The 19,845-nt window shown below is 46.4% G+C and overlaps 1 protein-coding gene and 1 pseudogene across 1 annotated transcript; one reads left to right on the top strand and one right to left on the bottom strand.

The window, feature by feature from the left end:
• The first annotated feature begins 708 nt into the window (after positions 1 to 708).
• Positions 709 to 15,803, top strand: LOC136386300 (splicing factor 3A subunit 2-like; annotated as a pseudogene).
• A 585-nt stretch (positions 15,804 to 16,388) lies between these two features.
• Positions 16,389 to 17,605, bottom strand: LOC136386299 (EKC/KEOPS complex subunit LAGE3-like). Its single transcript, XM_066357786.1, has 3 exons — positions 17,268 to 17,605; positions 16,686 to 16,814; positions 16,389 to 16,491 (listed from the first exon to the last, which is right to left on the bottom strand). The coding sequence occupies exons 1-3, from the start codon at positions 17,603 to 17,605 to the stop codon at positions 16,389 to 16,391; spliced, it is 570 nt and encodes a 189-aa protein (XP_066213883.1).
• Positions 17,606 to 19,845: the final 2,240 nt, after the last annotated feature.

Raw genomic sequence — 19,845 nt, 5'->3', positions numbered from 1 at the left:
ATTTTTATCTATTTAGTAGCCTCGACCTCAGCATCTCCCCTCCAGACAACTCTTGAACATGTAGACAGAAAGACTATCCTTAATGTCTGTGAAAAACAACCCCATGTGTGCACTTTACTTATCTTGTTTCATTCTTGTAAACTAACAGGTGAAATAAGTGATATCACAATGCACAGGTCTGTATTCTCAGTGAGCAGAGGGCCGAATTCCAGAAACCTGGCAGAGTGGGTTCCGGGCCCTGAAGGGGACGCTATACTCCCATCTGTGCAAAGCGCTCCGGGTGGCCCACAACTTGGAGAATTGCTAGAAGACTGCCTTTTCCAGCCCAGGATCTCTACAGAGGGGAATATAGGATGGCCCCACTGCAGAAAAAGCACACCTTATGCTCAGAGGATATTATCTTGGGCTTTGGGGACCTGGCTGGACAGAAAATCTTTCTTTTTGGGCTCTTTCATCATGCATCTTGTCACCCTAACAGGGCACACAGCCATTGTGCCATTACCGTCACTGACTCCCGCCTCCAGGCCCCCGTATACTTCTTCCTTAGCAATCCGTCCACCACTGAAATTTGGTATATATTGGTCATTGTTCCCAACATGCTGGGCCAATTTCCTGTCCAGCAGCCAGCAGATGCCCATGCTGGGCTGTGCCTTGCCAATGCACCTCTTCATGGCTCAGGGAGGAGCAAGGTGTTCCCTCCTAGCCGTGATGGCCTATGCCTGCCCCATAGCCATCTGCAACCCCCTGCATGACACACTCACCATCACCAGGGCCCTCTGCCTGCACATGCTGGCTCTCGCACAAGTCAGCGGCTTTGCACTCTCACTCACTCTTACCACACTAACAACCCTCTTGCTTTTTTTGTCAGTCCCACGAGATCAGTCATTTCTCCTGTGACATCCCTGCTGTGCTATTCCTAACCTGCTGAGACATGCAGACAATGAGATTGCGGTTTTCCTGGTCTGTGTTCTCATCTTGAATACTCCCTTCTTGCTGATACTGCTCTCCTATGGGTTCACTTTCGCTGCCATCCTCAGATTCCACTCACTGAGGGCAGAGGCAAAGCCTTCTCCACCTGTGCCGGGCACCTGCTGGTCTCTCCTCTGCACTACGGCCGTGTGATATTCAGCTACATTTATCCCAAGTCATGCTACACCCCAGAAGAGGACGAAATTGTGTCCTTATCTACACCAGTGTGACTCCCATGCTCTACCCCATATCTATAACCCCAGGAACAGGGAAGAAGTGGAAAGGCAGAGCCTGCCCACAGACTGAATCCTGCATGATCAGAAAATGACCTAGAGATCACCTGGGATACAACAAAGCGAACCAAAGCAGCAGCAACAACAGCAGCACTGTCGGGGGATGGGGCACTGCGGCCTGCTGCACTCCCATCCCGCTCACGATCCTCACTAGGACCCTTCACTCTGTGCCCCAGTCCAGACTATGGGCCAGGTCACTTCTCCTACTTCTAGTGGTTAAAGGGCCACTTGCCCCTGGCAGCCTGTGCCTGTGCCGACTGCCCCTCCTCTAACCTGACCTGCGGGCTAGGGCGGGTGCCTGTCCACTGTGGCCCCACGTGCTTACTCATCACCCAGTACTGAAACTATTTGTCTGTCTCCCTGACTGGCCTGGAGGCTTGGTGAAGCAAGAACCATGGTGAACCTCTGTTACCACAGGACCTGGCACATAACAGGTATTCGGTAAGCAGTGATTGAACTCTGCTCTGTTCGTTAGAGCACGAGCTGTGGTTATCTTCAGACCCTAATTGCTAATGGAATGAAAGCCTTCAATATCCTGCTGAACCAAGGCCTCTGTGATTCAGGGACTCAGGTCAGAGACGATGATCTCAAGAAAAATGTTTGCTGACAGCACTGACACCCCACACACTGCGCTAAGTGCCACGGATGCTTGAATTCTTCTCCATCAAAGCACTTAGCAAGAAATAATTAGTGAGTGAATAAATGAATAGAGGATGGAGCATCTTGTCTATACCAAGCACTGGGCATAGCATGGGGGATACAGAAAAGCACAAACTCGGTCCCTGCCCTCCAGCAGCTCAACAATGTAGCCTGGGGGTTTAGGCACCAAAACACTTTTTTTTGTCATTATCACAATTGTTACAAGCTCTTCATAGGCAGGAGGGATCTGTCCCAACAGCAAACCTAGGAACACCCACATTCTGTTAAGAGTGTCAGGAAAGGGGGCCTGGGTCCTTGATGACCCCTCATTGGACAACTAAACCAGCATGGTGACCATCTCCCTCTGGACTTCACACTCAGTCAACAATACATTTCCTTATAGTCTAAGCCCAAAGGACACTCTGAACTGGCTCACAGAAAACACCATGAGCATCAGCCATTTCCAACTTGCCTGCTCCCCTGCATTTGTGGATCCTGTTACTTATCCCATCATGCTTAGGCAACGACCCCATCTGCTGCAGCAAAGAGGCTGCAAGAAAATGTTTCCATTATTCCTTATGTAAATAATGATTCGACAGAATTCTTCCATATGATTTTGCCTGAATGATTATTTCCTCAAGACTTATTCCAGAAGGTAGTATTGCTGAGTTAGACATGTATGTTTCTGTTTATTGTTTAAGGCTGTTGGTCTACACTACACAGCTGTTGTCCAGAAAGTGTGTCTTCCCACAAGAATTCTAGTTTGCCCACGTCCTTATACCAGTAGGTCTGATTTGGCCAAAAGTAAAGAAAGGAAGAAGAAAGAACAAAACTTAGTTTGCACACGAAGGTAAATCATCTCAGAAACACTAGAATTGGAATTCTGTGGCTTACTAACATTTCAGATCAGTGGAGAAGAGTGTTGAGAGGATTAGTTAAGCGTCTGGGGGAGGAGTTAACTCTCTCTAATATACAGTGCCTTGTTTCCTGCAGCCTTGCCAAACTTGCTATGCTTTTCGCAGCTCTCCTGAGGATTCCATCAGATTTTCTTCATAGGTAATCAGATTGTCTGCAGATAAGGCAGTTTTATTTTTTTCTTTCCAATCTGGATGATTGTTTCTGATTGATTTCTCTCCTCATAATAAGATCGAGTTTTCTTGCTTCTTTGCGTACCTGGCACCTTAATCAGGTGGAAGACTTTGTGAAATTTTGACTTGGGTGACATTTGTGTCTCCAAACCTACTCTTGAGCTTCGTTCTGGGATTCTGTTATGTTACTTAGAAATAGTTTGGCTCTATTAGATTAGGAAATAATCTTTCCTAGCCTTGTTCTTTTAAAACATCAGAAATGGATTTTAAATTTGATGAAATATCTCTACCACATCTATTGGCTTTGTCACCAAACATGCACTCTTTTTTCCTTGGTACCAGTATCCTTAATTCCTCCTAGGCATGCACAGTACCTTTCCCTGACCAATCAGAGCACAGCTTTCCTTCAGCCATGGTGATCTCATCCACCCACTGACACCTGCAGGGGTAGAGGGCATGCAGGCAGGCATTGGACAGAAGGGAAGTCGGGGCAAGAAAGGCAAATCTCAGACAACTAAATCTTGGATAGAGTCATGCCTAAAGCCAGGTACTACCCCTTACGCTTTCAGTTACATAGACTCAGAAACTCTCCCTTTGGCTCAAGTCAGTGTGGATAATTTTGATTGTTTTGTCTTTTTCTTCCCCACTTGCAATAGAAAAGTCTTGACTACTACTGAATTGAGAAACCACAGTTTTATTTATCATTTAACCTTTTTTTGTGATCCCAACACTTGGACCTCCCATATGTCAAGGAAGAAATGAGCCTATTTTCTTGCTAAGGGATTGTCTCCCTGCTGATCAAGCCATGTTATAGCAGAAGATGGGACAAATGTCTTTTGTGGTAAGACTCCCAAGGAGCAGAGGTGGGACTGCCAGGGGCAGCTGCAGGAAAGGGACGAGGAGAAGGACCGTCCCCTTCTCGATAGTGCTCCCAAATTTGGCTCAGGAAAGGGCCATACAGTGGAGATAGAGACGCCTATGCCTTCCACATTATTTTTAATGCCTCTATAGCATTCTGCACAATGTATATGCCGCGATCATTTTAACCAGTCCATATATAGGCCTTCAGGTTGTTTCTGAATTTTCTTAATCGTAAAGAAGGCTAAAATGAATACCCTGATGCATTTCTTTTTATGCAACACATTTTGTACAATAGATATTTAGAACGGGAACTGTTGGATCAAAGAATAAGCCCTTTTAAAGATATATTATACAATTTACCCCAACGCATTCCAGAAAGGTCACACGAGTTTAACTCCAACGAATAGTAGGTGGAATTGTCCATTTTCTTACTTCCCACCCTGTATAGGCAAGCCTCTTTTATTGCACTTTACAGATACTGCATTTTCATCAATATCAAGGCAAAACCATCACCAACCAAGATAGCAGGACTCACTGAACGCTCTAACGATGGTTAGCAATTTTTTTAGCAATAAAACATTATTAAATTGAGGTATGTACATGGATTCTTTAGATATAATAATTTTGCAAACCTAATAAACTATAGTATACTATGAACATAAGTTTTATATGTGCTGGGAAAACGAAATATTTCTGACTCAATTTTTTGAAATATTACCTTTATTTGTGGTGGTTTTGAACCAAAGCTGCAGTCTCTGTGCTATGCCTCTGTCTGTGATCTAAGGCTACCGTAACAAAATACCATGGACTAGGTGGCTTACAGAACAGAAATTCATTTTTCTCACAGTTCTAGAGCCTCCAAGTCCAAGATCAAGCTACCAGCAGCGTTGATTTCTGTAAAGGGCTTCTCCTTGAGTTAGAGACAGGTACCTTCTGACTGTGTCCTTACATGGCTTTTCCTCTGCATGTATGGAGAGAAAGAGGAGCCCGCGGCTGTCCGCTCCTGTTTCTGTGACAGCAGTCCTGTTGGATTAGAGCTAGCCCTGGTGACTTGATTTAACCTTAATTACCTCCTTAAAGTCCCTATCTCCAAACACAGTCACATTAGGATTCAGGATATGACTTGGGCAGTGCAGACCAAGTCGTTTCATAATATACCCAAAAGAAAACATTTTTTTATCTTAAACCTCTGCCCGTATAGTAACCGAAATCATATCTCAAAAGCATTTCTTTTTTTTTTTTTTTTTTTTTTTTTTTTTTTAGCAAGAATGAGAGAATGGGACACTGAGACAGACAGACAGGGAGAGAGAGAGATGAGAAGCATCAGTTTTTTGTTGCTCATTGATTGCTTTCTCATATGTGTCTTGCCCTGGGTGCTCCAGCTGGTAAATAAAAATACCTTTTAGAAATCAATACATAAAAATAACAAACAACCCAGAAGAAAACTGTAAATGACAGGAACATAAACTTCAAAAAATAAGAATCGTAAACATCATATTTGGATGTAGTATGACCTATTTATGTAAAAAATATAATATGTTACAAATGCAGTTTAATATATCCTTTAAAAATCTGGAGGAAAACAGAAAAAACTGTTTATAATGGTCAGTACAGACTCAGATTATGAGAAATTTTTACTTTCTAACAACACACCGTTTTATAAAGTATGAGTGGTTTTATAATAAGCCTATATTACAGTTGAAAAAACATTGAAAGTATCAAAGCATCCAGAACTGTAAATACATTCTGATTCCAACTGTGTTTCCCTGCTGTAAATAATCACGTGACACATTTGTAGTTCAAAAAGAAACCTGGAGGAAATCAAAATGTTCACAGTGGCTCTCTGTGGGTGGTAAGAGTGTGAAGCCTATTTTCCCATCATTCTATCAGTTTCTCTAACTGCACAACTTATCCGATGACCATGTTTTACTTCCATCAATGGAAAACAATGTTTTAGAATAAAAAGTATGCAAGAGAGATATATGATATTTGCTGGAATGGGGGAAACCCTGGGACACAAAATAGGACTCATCAAGCAGACCATCTACATTAAATTCCAAGCTCCTGTGTTACCGGACTCACCCACAAGGCACCAGGCACGTGCCAGTCCCACTGTGGAAAAGGAGTGTGGCCTTGACTTGATGTGACTCCTGCCCAGGAGGCGTTCTTCCCCAGGGACCTTAAACAGAGCCCTCCTCATCTCCTTGTTTTTCAGAGTGTAGAGCAGTGGTAGTCAACTTGGTTCCTACCGCCCACTAGTGGGCATTCCAGCTTTCATGGTGGGCGCTAGCAGAGCAACCAAAATATAAATAAAAAGATAGATTTAACTATAGTAAGTTGTTTTATAAAAATTTATTCTGCCAAACTTAGCGAAAATCCAACATAAAGTACTTGGTAAGTAATTATTATTATATGCTTTAACTTGCTGTAACTCTGCTTTATAAATTTTATAAAGTAAAGTTACTTCCCTACTTCATAAATCACCATTACTGTGGAACCAGTGGGCGGTTAGAAAATTTTACTATAACAGAAAAACAAAAGTGGGCGGTAGGTATAAAAAGGTTGACTACCTCTGGTGTAGATGATGGGGTTGAGCATGGGAGTGAGGACCACATACATCACAGAGAGCACTCAGTCCCGCAAGCCAGAGTATGGAGAGCTGGGAAGGATGTAGCAGTGGGCTGAAGTGATACAGAAAATACAGACCACAGCCCCGGCCAGATAGCTTGGTGGGTTAGACTCAGCATTACCCGAAGAGCAGAGGTTGCTGGTTTGAACCCTGGGACAGGGCACATAGAGGAATGGATCTATGTTCCTGCCCCCCGTTCCTCTTCATCTCCCACTGAAGTCAATAAATAAAAATACCTTCAAAAAGAGAATAGAAGGCCCTGGCCGGTTGGCTCAGTGGTAGAGCGTCGGCGTGGCGTGCAGAAGTCCCGGGTTCGATTCCCGGCCAGGGCACACAGGAGAAGCGCCCATCTGCTTCTCCACCCCTCCCCCTCTCCTTCCTCTCTGTCTCTCTATTCCCCTCCCGCAACCAAGGCTCCATTGGAGCAAAGATGGCCCGGGCGCTGGGGATGGCTTCTTGGTCTCTGCCCCAGGTGCTAGAGTGGCTCTGGTCGCAACAGAGTGACGCCCTGGAGGGGCAGAGCATTGCCCCCTGGTGGGCAGAGCTTCGCCTCTGGTGGGCGTGCCGGGTGGATCCTGGTTGGGCGCATGCGGGAGTCTGTCTGACTGTCTCTCCCTGTTTCCAGCTTCAGAAAAATACAACAACAACAAAAAAGAGAGAATAGAAAAGAAAATACAGACCACAGTGATGTCAGTGCCACAGGTGGAAAAAACCTTTCTTTGCCCCTCAGCAGATCGAATCTTGAGAAGAGCAGCGACAACGTGTAGATGGGAGATCCCAACCAGGGCGCAGGGTGCAAGAGCCACCAGGAAACTGGGGAAGAACAGGGCAAGGTTATTTGCCTGCGTGCTGGAGCAAGAGAGTTTGAGCAGCGGAAGAAGGTCACAGAAGAAGTGGGTGAAAGGTGAGGCCCGCAGAACTTCAGTAGAGCTGCAAGGGTGGAGTGGGTGAGTGTGTTGATCGAGGCAAGAAGGCAAGAGATTTAAGCTGGTCTTGTCGGGGTCCTTTACCTCATGAGGGCTAGGTAGTGCAGTGGCTAGCACATGGCTGCATAGTGATCATAGGACATGGCTGTGAGCAGGAAGCACTCCCAAGATGCCAGGAAGTGGACCAAGAGCATCTGGGTAAGACAAGTGTGACGGCATGGTCCGCACTGGTGCCAGCGGATGCACCAGAGCCCATGGCACCATGTTGGGGATATGAGCAGTGCCTGGCAGTGACAGGCTCACTGAGAAGCAGCACATGGGAGGGTGGAGTCGGGAGTCCATTACAATAAGGCTGACAATGCCCAGGTTCCCAACCATAGCCACTGTGTAGCCCGGCAGAAAGATGGAAAAGCATAAGGGCCTCAACTCCCTGTGTCCGTCAACCCTTCCAGATGAAACTGGGACGCTACAGTCCCATTTTTCCAGCTGCAAGAAACCACACACAAAAACCTGCACCTATGGAGTCCAACTCAGGGACAGATGAGGGTCTAAGTTTGGAGTTCCAATTTACAAAGGGGAGTGGGGTTGAAAGAAGGCCCAGAGACAAAGAAGACAGGTTTCAAGCTTACAGGAAAGTCTCAGAATGAGAGTAACAAGGTTAGGCTCCAGAAGCCAGTGGTAAGGTAGAGGCCAGGAGAATGGAAATGGTAACCCCATCAGCCCCCGCACCAAGAGAAGGTGTGCCGACCTTGAAGTCACAGTGTGTTCACCCCTGTAAGGATATCAAAGTCAACCCCTCAGAAACTTCTCCCTGAATAAATGACCCTGGACCTTGTAATTATCTGAAATGGCGCCATTATTTCTCCATCACCAACCCAGCAGAGCTCCAGTTCAGGATCAGTGATAACACATCAGTGAGGTCCCTCCTCCTCCTTCCCGAAACCTTTCAGTGCCTCCCATATCACTCAGAGCCAAAACCAATGTCCTCCCAGCGGCCTACCAGGTCCTCTGTGATACGCCCTCTCCTTTCCTCCCTGATCATCAGGCATGATGAAATTCTTTTACATATGAAAGTATTAAATGCTACTGAATTAATAATTGTTCGCTTTAAAACGGTTACTCTCGTGTATATCAATTTTGCCTCAATAAAAAGGAAAACAAAATAAAGGCTTTTCCAGACACACAGAAGCAGTGATTATTTGTGGTCAGCAGAAAGCCTGCACTCTAAGAAATGTTAAGGACATTCTCCACAAGGAAGGATGATACCAAATGGAAACTTGAAGGAACGAAAGGTCCTAGAAGTGTGGAAAATATGTAGGCGAAGGTCAAGTAATTTTTCTCATTTTAAAATTTCTTTAAGTCATTGCAAACTGTTTATAGCAAAAACATTGACAACATAGTATGGGGTTTATAACCTCTGTACAAATGAAATGTGTGACAGCAATAGTACAAAAGACACGAGTGGGTGATTGGAAGTATATTGTTGTAATGTCCTTACATTACATGTGAAATGACTTTAAATTACTTGAAAGTAGTCTATAAAAAACACAGAAACACTAGACCTAAATATATATTGGAGATAAAGTACAATTCTAAAAATTATTCAATCTAAAAAAGTCATGCAAAGATGAAAAGAACACAGAATACCTGGAAGGAATATAAAATGAATAGCAGAAAGCTAGATATAACCTCAGCCATATCACTAATTACATTAATGTAAATGGTCCAAATGCTGCAATTAGAAAGCAGAGATTGTCAGACTAGAAAAAAAGGTAAAACAAAACTATATGCTAAGTATAAGAAATCCATGTTAAGTATGAAAATATCGATATGATAATAAGATGGATAAAGATATGCCATGCAAAGTATAAACATAAGAAAGTTTGAGTGATTCTATTTATAGCAGGCCAAGTACACTTCAGGACAAGAAATATGATGGGATGGAGAACATTTGATAATGATAAAGGGGTGAGCTTGTGAGAAAGACATAATAATTTTAAATATATATCACTACAAATAACAGAGCTTCAAAATGCATGAAACAAAACACACAGGAAAGAAAGGAGAAATAGATAAATCCACAGTCAGAGGTAAATATTTTAACACTCTTCTTTTAGTAATTGATAGAAACTTATTGCAGAAAATCAGACATAGAAGAGCAAATTGAAATCTTAATATGTAACTAAGAAAGAAATGATGAAGATAAGAGCAGACATAAATGAAATGTAAGATGAACAAACGATAGAGAAATATCCATGAGACCGAATGCTTTTTTAATACCAATAAACCTGATAAAAAGTGTAACCAGAGCATATTAGGAACAATATTTGTGAACAAATTTGCTAATTTAGATGAAATGGATAAACTCCCTGAATGACCCACATTACCTAAACTGACACAAGGAGAAGTAGAAAACATAAATATTCCTAAATCTATTAAAGAAATGGAACAGAAAACCCCAGGCTCACATGGCTTAATTAGTGAATACTATCAAATACTTAAAGAAGAAATATTGCCAATTCTTTCAGAAAGTAGATGAGGGGAAACACTTCCCAAATTATTTTATGAGGCCAGCATTACATAATACCCAAAAAAGAAGAAGACATTGCGAGAAAAGAAATCCATAGACCAATATTCTTCACGAAGTTGTACACACACACACAACTTAAATAAATATTAGCAAATTTAATTTTGCATTATATAAAGAAGATGATACATCATGATGACCAAGTGAGATTTAGCTCAAAAATAAAATATTGGTTTCACATGAAAAAAATGAACCCGTGGCTCTGGCCGGTTGGCTCAGCGGTAGAGTGTCGGCCTGGCGTGCGGGGGACCCGGGTTCGATTTCCGGCCAGGGCACATAGGAGAAGCGCCCATTTGCTTCTCCCCCCCTCCCCCCCTCCTTCCTGTCTGTCTCTCTCTTCCCCTCCCGCAGCCAAGGCTCCATTGGAGCAAAGATGGCCTGGGCGCTGGGGATGGCTCCTTGGCCTCTGCCCCAGGCGCTAGAGTGGCTCTGGTCGTGGCACAGCGACGCCCTGGAGGGGCAGAGCATCGCCCCCTGGTGGGCAGAGCATCGCCCCCTGGTGAGCAGAGCTTCGCCCGTGATGGGCGTGCCGGGTGGATCCCGGTTGGGTGCATGTGGGAGAATGTCTGACTGTCTCTCCCCGTTTCCAGCTTCAGAAAAATACAAAAAAAAAAAAAAAAAATGAACCCGTGTCATTCACAATATTAAGAAAATATGGGACAAAAAATGATCATTTCCATAGATGCAGGAAATGCATTTGACAATACTCAACAACCACTCATGATGAAAACCACTCAGAACTGTACAACTAGAAGGAACCTCTCTTAACCTGAAAAAGGGAATCTACAAAAAGTCCTACAGCTGACATGATACTTAATGGTAAGAGATAGAATTCTTTTCATCATTGTCCTGGAAGTCATAGGCAGTGCACTACGAAAGAAAGAGAAATCAAACTCATAGAAATTGGGAAAAAATGAAACAGAATCATCTTTATTCAGAGATGACATGTTACCGTATGTAGAAAATCCCATCTATGCCTGGTCAGGCGGTGGTACAGCAGATAGAGCGATGGCCTGGGACTCTGAGGACCCAGGTTCGAAACCCCAAGGTCACTGACTGGAACCCAGAGGTCGCTGGCTTGAAGCCCAACGTCATTGGCTTGAGTCCAAGGTAGCTGGCCCCAAGCAAGGGGTCAATGGCTCAGCTGAAGCTCCCCCCCCCAACACACACAAGGCTTGTATGAGAAAGCAATCAGTGAACAACTATGAAACAATCAATGCTGCAACTATGAGTTGATGCTTCTCATCTCTCTCCTTTCCTGTCTGTCTGACCCTGTCTGTTCCCCAACCCTCTCTTTCTTTTTCCCTCTCTCTACTTAAAAACATATCTTATCTACAAGAAATAAAAGTGAAAATTTAAAAATCACTGTCATTTGTAATGGTACCCCAAAACATGAAATACTTAGTGATGCACTTAATAAAATATGTGAAAAAATTTTAAAGGAAAACTAAAAACTGTTGATAACAGAAATGAAAGAAAACCTACATAGTGGACAAGCATGTCATGTTCATGGACTGGAAGACCCAGCATTCTCACCACATTATTCCATAAATTTTGTGTAAAGCTAATAAAAATCTTGAATTTGCAGAAGTTGACAAACTTCTGATTCTAAAATGTATGTGGAAATGGGCCCTGGCCGGTTAGTTCAGTGGTAGAGCATCAGCCAGTGTGAGAAGTTCTAGTGATTTATTGAACCTGAGAAAGAAGTGGAAACCCCTGAATTTTTAGCAGTTGGTCAGAAAGTAGGTTGTCTGAGAACCCCAGAGGTTGCAAATGTTGTCTGTAGTGGAGGGGGTGGGATGGAGAAGCTGATGGTCACTTCTCCCGTGTGCCCTGATCTGGACTTGAACCTGGGACTTCCACAGGCCAAGCCCAGCTCTACCATTGAGCAAACCATCCAGGGCCAAAACCTTTCTTTAACTTTAAATGGGCAAAGGATATGAACAGTCTAGTTACAAAGGAGTAAACCCCCCAAGTTCCCAAGTACGTAGTGGAAGTGGAGATGAGAACAGCCACAGCAAAGAGCACCCTGACGTGACTCCGTCAAATAAGGATGCCCATCCCTAAAACACAGCAGTTCTGCTCCTGGGAATGTGTCACCTATCCCCTTAAGGGTTATGTATGAGGGTGCTCATCACAGCATTGTTTGCAGTGGTGGGAGTCAGAGCCATCTAGATGTCCGACTGATTGCAATTCTGCCCTTTTTTTCAGACTGTTAGGTGGGTCTGCTTAATTCATGATCTTGTTGTGATGTGAACATTCGCAGAAGCCAACACTAGATGATCACTCAGTATGTTCCTTCGGGTTTCCTTCACATATCTGACCACACTGCCTATGCCTGCTTTCTACCTGACAAGCCTGATCGGGTGGTTGCACAGTGGATAGAGCATTGGACTGGGATGCAAATGACCCAGTTCGAGACCCCAAGGTCGCCAGTTTGAGCGCGGACTCATCTGGTTTGAGCAAAGCTCACCAGCTTGGACCCAAGGTCGCTGGCTTGAGCAATGGGTTACTCAGTCTGCTGAAGACCCATGGTCAAGGCACATATGAGAAAGCAATCAATGAACAATTAAGGCAGGGGTGGGAAACCTATGGCTCGTGAGCGAGATGTGGCTCTTTTGATGGCTGCATCTGGCTCGCAGACGAATCTTTAATAAAAACATAATAACGTTAATAATATAAAACATTCTCATGTATTACAATGCATTCATTTCCTACCACTCATGTTCTTGGTGGCTGGAGCCAATCACAGTTGTCCTCCAGGACAACACCAAATTTTTATTGGGTAATGCCTAACGTACCCAGGTCGTTGTATGGCTCTCATGGAATTATATTTTAAAATATGTGGCGTTCATGGCTCTCTCAGCCAAAAAGTTTCCCGACACCAGAACTAAGGTGTCACAATGAAAACGTAATGATTGATGCTTCTCATTTTTCTCTGTTCCTATTTGTCTGTCCCTGTCTATCCCTCTCTCTGACTCTCTGTCACTGTAGAAAAAAAAATACCTGACAAAAACAATAAAACTGTTATTCAAAGTATTTCCAATGACAACTTGTTTACAAAGTAACAAATGTGAGGGAATTGAAATGTAATATTTCATCAAAGGTGTCAGGAGTTTTATGAAATGAATAAATATTACAAACATAGTTTCATCAATTTTTTTCACCTGTGGACAGAATGAACATTAACACGGGTGCTTAGAATACGCTGTTGCGCAGATGAACGTTAACAAAGAGTAAGGAATGTAAACTTGTGATTTCTACATTGGGCAGCTGCCCAGGCGCCCACCTTAGAGAGAACCCTAATTACATGCGCCATTTTAACAACCGGTTCGCCAAAATCAACAAAAAAGTAGGTATCGATTCTGCCAAACCGGTGCAAGCAGGCTGAATCCCACCACTCGATAAAACTGATTGGGAAGAATGTGGATTAGGTGGGAGAGCCAAGTGAACTTGCTAACTTCCCGCTGGCCAGCCTAGAGCTTGGGACGGCCCGCCTAAGGGGAACACTGGAGCTGAAGACCAATGTACTACAGCACGATTCTGACGCTCCCTGGACTTAGATCAGAGTTGCCATGTGGAGACCACCGTTTTCCACAAGACTCCCCTCACTGCAGACAACGTTTGCAATCTCTAGGATTTTCAGATCACCCACCTTCTGACCAATTGCTCAAAATTCAGCGGTTTCCACTACTCCCTCAGGTTCAGTAAATCACTAGAACATCTCACAAAACTCAGGAAAACACTACACTCACTGTTACAATTTTATTATAAAAGTTGCAAATGAAGGTAAACCAGTGAAGAGATGTCAGGTCTGGGAGAGTCCCAGACACAAAGCTCCCACGTCCTCAGGGTGTGTCACTCTTGCAGCATATCAATGGGTATCATCAACCAGGAAGCTCTCCGGAGCTCGTGTCCAGAGTGTTTCATTAGGGTTCATTCTGCAGGCATGATTGAATTCAATCTCCAGGCACCCTTTCCTTCCTGGAGGTCACACTGATATCACCTGGTTCAAAGCCTCAACTCTCTAACCACATAAGTGGTCACTCTGGCACGGTCAGCTCCCATCCTACAACTATCTTAGGGGCTCATCATGAGTCACTTCGTTTAGCATAAACTTAGATGTGGGCCAAAAATGCTCACTGCTGGCAAAAAAGTTACAAGGTATACCAAGCATCAGAAAAATCAACCCATTATGAGGAGATAAATTAATCAAAAGAAAACACCCCAATTATAAGGAAGGAGAAAAACTTTATCTGTGGAGAAAATCCAGTGGGAACTACAAAAGAGTGACTAAAACTCATCAGTGACATTAGCAAGATTGCAGGATAAAAGCTATGTTAAAGGTAACTGAAACCCCCGATAACACTTAACCCTGGTCCCAGCACCTTTTCTCACCTACCTGAAACAACTCTAGCCGCCACTGAATCGTTATTTTAGTGTGCCTGAGTTTTTTCTCTTATACACTAAACCAAGGGTCCCCAAACTACGGCCCGCGGCCTGCATGCGGCCCCCTGAGGCCATTTATACGGCCCCTGCCGCTCTTCCAGAAGGAGTACCTCTTTCATTGGTGGTCAGTGAGAAAAGCATAGTTAGTTCCCATTGAAATACTGGTCAGTTTGTTGATTTAAATTTACTTGTTCTTTATTTTAAATATTGTATTTGCTCCTGTTTTGTTTTTTCACTTCAACATAAGATATGTGCAGTGTGCATAAGGATTTGTTCATAGTTTTTTTATAGTCCGGCCCTCCAATGGTTGGAGGGACAGTTAACTGGCCCCCTGTGTAACAGGTTGGGGATCCGCACTAGACCAACCTGGCCCCAGAAGCAACCACGGAGGCTAAGGAGCCCCGCATGCAGCTGGCACCAGAGAAGGTGAAGGTGGAGGTAAAGAAGTTTGTGAAGATTGGCCAGCTGGTCTACACAGTGACCAAGCAGAGGGACACAGAGATGGGCCAGCAGAGCCTACTCTTCCAGATCTACTACCCTGAGATCGTCGAGGGCATCATGCTAAGTAAGCTACAGCTTCCTGTCTGCCTACGAGCAGAGGATCGATTCCACAGAGCCGTGCTGTCAGTAACTGCTGACGGCGGCTGGGTCAACAAGACCATCGCCTTTCAGGTGCATTTTGGGAGACTGACAAGGCCCAGAGCAAGGTTTGGCTCACTGGAATTGGTAAAACAAACAGTTCTTCCTTCACTTCCATTTCAAGATGGAGAAGCCACCTCCCTGCCGAGCCTCCTCACAGGGCCTCCTGGTGGGAAGCAGCTGTCAAGCCCAGTGTTTGTCTCTGCCCCAGCTGGGCGGCCTGCCGCTGCCCCCCATGCTGCCCAGTGGGCTTGCATCCTGAGGGTCCCCAGATCTCCCCAGGTGACCCCCTCCAGCTTTCAAGGTCCACCTGCCAGCACCAGTGGCCCACCCACCAACATGTGGGGCCCAACATCCAGCTCCCGGGATCCATCCGCCAGACCAGCAGTCCACCCAGCGACCTCTGGGGTCTATCTTCCCTCTGCTAGGGTCCACCCTCCCCATATGTTGAAGTCTACCCTCCAGCCTCCTGGGGTCTACTCACCTCCTCCTGGGGTTCATCCTCCAGCTCCTGGACTTCCCCACTCCATTCCCAGGGTCCAGTCTCCCCCATGCCCTCAGAGGGCCCTGGGAACATTCTGCCCCTTCCCTCAGCCAACTGCAAAGACAACCCCTCCTTGGAAGTCTTCTCTCCTGTCTTACCTGTCCCTGCAGGGGACAGTGTTAAGTGTTTTGTTACAGGGTTGTCCCTTGTCCCCAGACCTCACTAAACAGTCTCTCTGAGGGGAAAATAAAAACTTTCTTTAAAGAAGATAATGTTCATATGTTCAATGAAATATTTTCATGGGAAATTAATGCTAAACTTGCAAAATCACACTATTAATAATCTTATACATTTGTATTATTATTAGCCACTTAATGTACAAATACAAGCACAAAACTACAAAAGCATTCCAAAATGTTGACAGTAGTTAATGACGATATCAGGACAGAATTGATTTTCGTTTCCTTCCATTTCCTAACTGCCTTCAAGTGCTTTGTACCAGTATGTGAATCCGGGAACCTCCCCACCTCTCCAACATGAGCACAAAGGCGAGAAAATGTGCAGGTGCAGTAGGTGAAAAGAAACTCAGACACAGAGCGCTAGCTCAGCTTTGTTTTCTGCTGTACAAACCTTTAATCATCCCATTCTTCAAGCAACAGGGAAGCAAAGCAAGTGGGCTTAGAGAGCATAATGCCAATAGGGGGAAACAACGAGGCCCCTGGAAAAGAGAGGCGCTACTCCAGGCCCCAAGTCCCTGTGCGTTGCCCAGTAGGGGGTCACAGGTTAGGTCCCAGCCCCTTTCCCCAGGTGAGCCGTGGTGGAAACTAAGGCCAAATGCACCGAATGTTCCGCATCACCACGCGGAACTTTTCTAAGAAGGCGTTGACAGAAACTTGGAGGAGACCAGGGTCTTCTGCAGTCCATCTGCTAAAAGTGGGGGGTAAACATCAAGTTAAAGGTGATGACCGTCTCTTCCACCCAGCACACCACACCCCTTCCTGAGACCTAACACTTGTGTGTCTCCTTGTATCCATTACAGAGCCCTTCTCCACCTAAGACTGGCTCTTAGGCCCTGAACGCCTGCCCTCCCCTCCCCCATCTTGGCCCCTTCTAGGACTGACACAGCCAGGACTCTGCCCTTCACTTTGAACTCCTTTCGAACAGTTGGCTGGTGCTGTTGGAGGGGTTGGTCCATGGCCCTGCGGGCAATCTCTGCCTCCACGGGACACCGGAAATGCACCCTGAGCTTGCTGGAGGGAGAGGGGGTTAAGGCACCACCGGCAACTGAACTTGAATTTGCCAGTGTCTCCCTCAGACTTCCCTATTCCTCAGAGGGTGGCTGTCACCCCAGGCCTCCCCTCAGGTCATGCACCCCCACTCCCCACCGCCACCGCCCCCACACCCCCCACCTGGTCCCATAACACCGCCCAGTCGAGCCAGTTCAGGCCACGCTGGCCTGCCTCCCTCCTCACTCGCTCCATCCTGTCCGACCTCCCCACTCCCTCAGGCCTGCTTCCCACCCTCCAGCCTCCTCGGGTGTCCACTCCCTTCCCACCAGGCTACCGCAGGTTCCCCTGCACGCTCCCACTTTGGACTCCTCCAGGCTGCCCTTTGCCCTGTCCCCGAAAGCCAGCCCTGGACTTGCAGGGCATCCCTGACCATCCCTTGGCCTCTAGGCCTCAGGGGCTCATTGGAAAGGATACAAGACCATCTTCCGGTTTCGTGGTCTTACAGCCACTGATGACGCTGCTTCTCTACGTGGCCCTGACGCTTGTGCTGCCCCTGCATCAGTGGGAGCACCGACGGCTGCCGACCTCATCCCTTCTCCGTCTCCAGGGCCACCCAGGCCACTAGCGCCACCCTGGTTGTCAGAGGCACCAAGGTCACCCCGGCACTGGGGGCCGCCAGGACCAGCGTGGCCTTCTAGGACCCCGGGGGGACCACGGCTGTCAGGGCCCGCAGGGCCACCTTGGTCTTCAGGGTCGCTGAGGCTGCCCCCTGCACCGGCTCTAAGACCTACATCTTCGTCTACAGCCTGCATGGCAGCTGCAACTTCCCTGCAGCCTTCAGAGGCCTACTCGACCTGGACGGCTCCCTCAACCCGCCGAAGGAAATGGCGGACAGACCTGTTTGCGCAGGCGCTCTGGGAAGTCCAAGTGCGGGACGCCTGGAAGGGGCGGAGCTCCTGAAGCGGCGGGGCTTCAGACGGAGCCTCACTCCCGCGTTGCTGTACGCTGCGCGGGAAACAGTCACTTGCCCAGGGGCCTCGCAAGAAAAGTTTCTGGAAACTGGTGGCAGGAACTGCTGGCGCTCAGAAGTCGGAAGGAAAGGCTGAGGAGCCAGCCATGCAGGCTGAAAACCCAGGCCGAGGCCGTCGGGTTGCCGGTGCCGAAGGCCAGGACGGTCTGAGTGACCCTGGCAGTCCGGGTGGCCCTGGAGGCCAGGAGCGCCCCGGTAGAGGCGGCAGCGGAGAGGCCGGTGCCCCTGCCAGTGGAAGTCCACAGGTCTTGCGGGCACTCCTCTCCCCCGGACCGGGTGGAGATGCCTTGCCAGGGCCCAGTGAGCGTGCGGTGTCCACAGCCAGAAGGCCAACAAGACGACTGTCCAAGTTGTATCCTATTTGGGGACTGGTCGGGTGCCACCGTGACAGACGTAGGCGAGGTAAAGGGACGGAGTGAAAAGAGGGTCAACCTGGCAGTACCGAGTGTTGAAGGAAGAGGGGGGACCGGGGCTTCTGAGGGGGTGGACCAGGGGTGGCCAGTTGAGATGGGGGCGGGGGGAAGGCCCGAGGGAGCAGGAAGGAGGAGAGCAGGTGTGAATGGATTAAGACAGGTGAAAGAGGTCTGAGGGGAAATAGGCAAAGTCAGCATGGCATGGTGCCTTAACTGAGTCTCCCTTATCTTCCTCACTGTGCCTTTCCCATCACTCGTAGAGGCAGAGATGGCCCGCCAGTTCCTGACCACACACGCCCAACCCTACTCAGGGGAGGTTGGGAAGGAGCTTATAGTGTCTGACAATCTGCTAATTATGTTAGTTCTGTAAAGGCCCAAGGTGGGGGGCGGGGTGATGACAGGGAGCTAAGGTCAGTCATTGGAGAATCATTCTAATAGTGGGTGAATTGGAGACCCCCAAAGATCAGGTCTGAGGAGGAACCTGTGCTATACTGGGCCTGTCATCACCTGAGGGTTAGACAGCTAGGGGCAGCGTCTTCAAATTTAACTTGATTTTCTTTTTTCCTCATTTAGCCAACTGACTACTGAAGATCCTGTTGAAATCCAAACTTCTGTCACCTCCTGTCTCAACCAGCTTTCACTGTTCGTTCTTCCCCCATGTTTCTTCATTTAGCCTAGGCCACAAAAAGGGAACTATGACTGCCAGTGCATCTTCCGCTGACACATTGATTCCTACGGGAGTTGCCACTTGATTATGGGCGCCTAATTACTTATGTTGGCCCTTTGCCCCTCTCAACGCTGTTGTTTATCTGCTCCTGGAGGAGGGGTTTCTTAATTGTTACAGCAGAAATTAAAACTAGACTGCTTGCTACTCTTGTCTGGGTTTGTTTTCAGTTACTGGGCCTCTGCATTTTCTTACCTTTGTCCCTGGTTTGGAAGGGAGGTCTGGGATTGTTATTCTAGTCAACTGAAGACAATTTAGGAACCTGAAGAAAAAGAACATAATTCTGTCATGCCATCAGCATTAACAGCTGTCAGTATTTTGGCATATTTTCTTAGTTTTATAGTTGCAATTATATGTTAAATGTACAATAACATATAAGGTAAACATTTTGCAAGTTCAGGATTAAACTTTTTTGAATGCCTGGTTGTTGATGGTACAGTAGAAAGAATGTCGATGTAGGATGCTGAGGTCCCAGATTCGAGAGCACGAGGTTGCCAGCTTGACTGTGGGCTGAACCGGCTTGAACTTAGGCTCACCTATTTAAGCACCAGCTCACCAATTTGAGCGCTGGGTTGCCAGCTTGAGTGTGGGATCATCGACATGATCCCATGGTCGCTGATTTGAGTCCAAGGTTGCTGGCTTGAGCAAGGGGCAACTGGGTGGACTTGAGCACAATGCCCACCAAGGCATATATTAGAAATAATCAATGAACAACTAAAGTGACGCAACGACAAATTGATGTTTCTCATCTCTCTCTCTTTCTGTCTTTCTTTCTCTCTCTGTCTTTGTCTCTCTCTTGCTTGCATGAAAAAAATGTTTTCTTCTGAACTCTTTTCATTTAATATGATCCTTTTCTCTTTCTGTTTTTTATGTCTTTGCATGAAA

The sequence above is a fragment of the Saccopteryx leptura genome, chromosome X (assembly GCF_036850995.1).
Source record: "Saccopteryx leptura isolate mSacLep1 chromosome X, mSacLep1_pri_phased_curated, whole genome shotgun sequence".
NCBI lineage: Eukaryota > Metazoa > Chordata > Mammalia > Chiroptera > Emballonuridae > Saccopteryx > Saccopteryx leptura.
The sequence above is the reverse complement of the archived record's forward strand: the minus strand, read 5'-3'. Positions and strand labels throughout refer to the sequence as shown.

Excerpts from the sequence above, each read along its gene's own strand:
- LOC136386299 (XM_066357786.1), bottom strand. The coding sequence starts at position 17,605 with ATGCAGGCTGTAGACGAAGATGTAGGTCTTAGAGCCGGTGCAGGGGGC. Across the intron at positions 16,815-17,267 it reads CGAAACCGGAAGATGGTCTT|CAAGCTCAGGGTGCATTTCC; the intron begins GTATCCTTTCCA and ends CTCTCCCTCCAG. Across the intron at positions 16,492-16,685 it reads AAGGGCAGAGTCCTGGCTGT|CAGATGGACTGCAGAAGACC; the intron begins GTCAGTCCTAGA and ends CCCCACTTTTAG.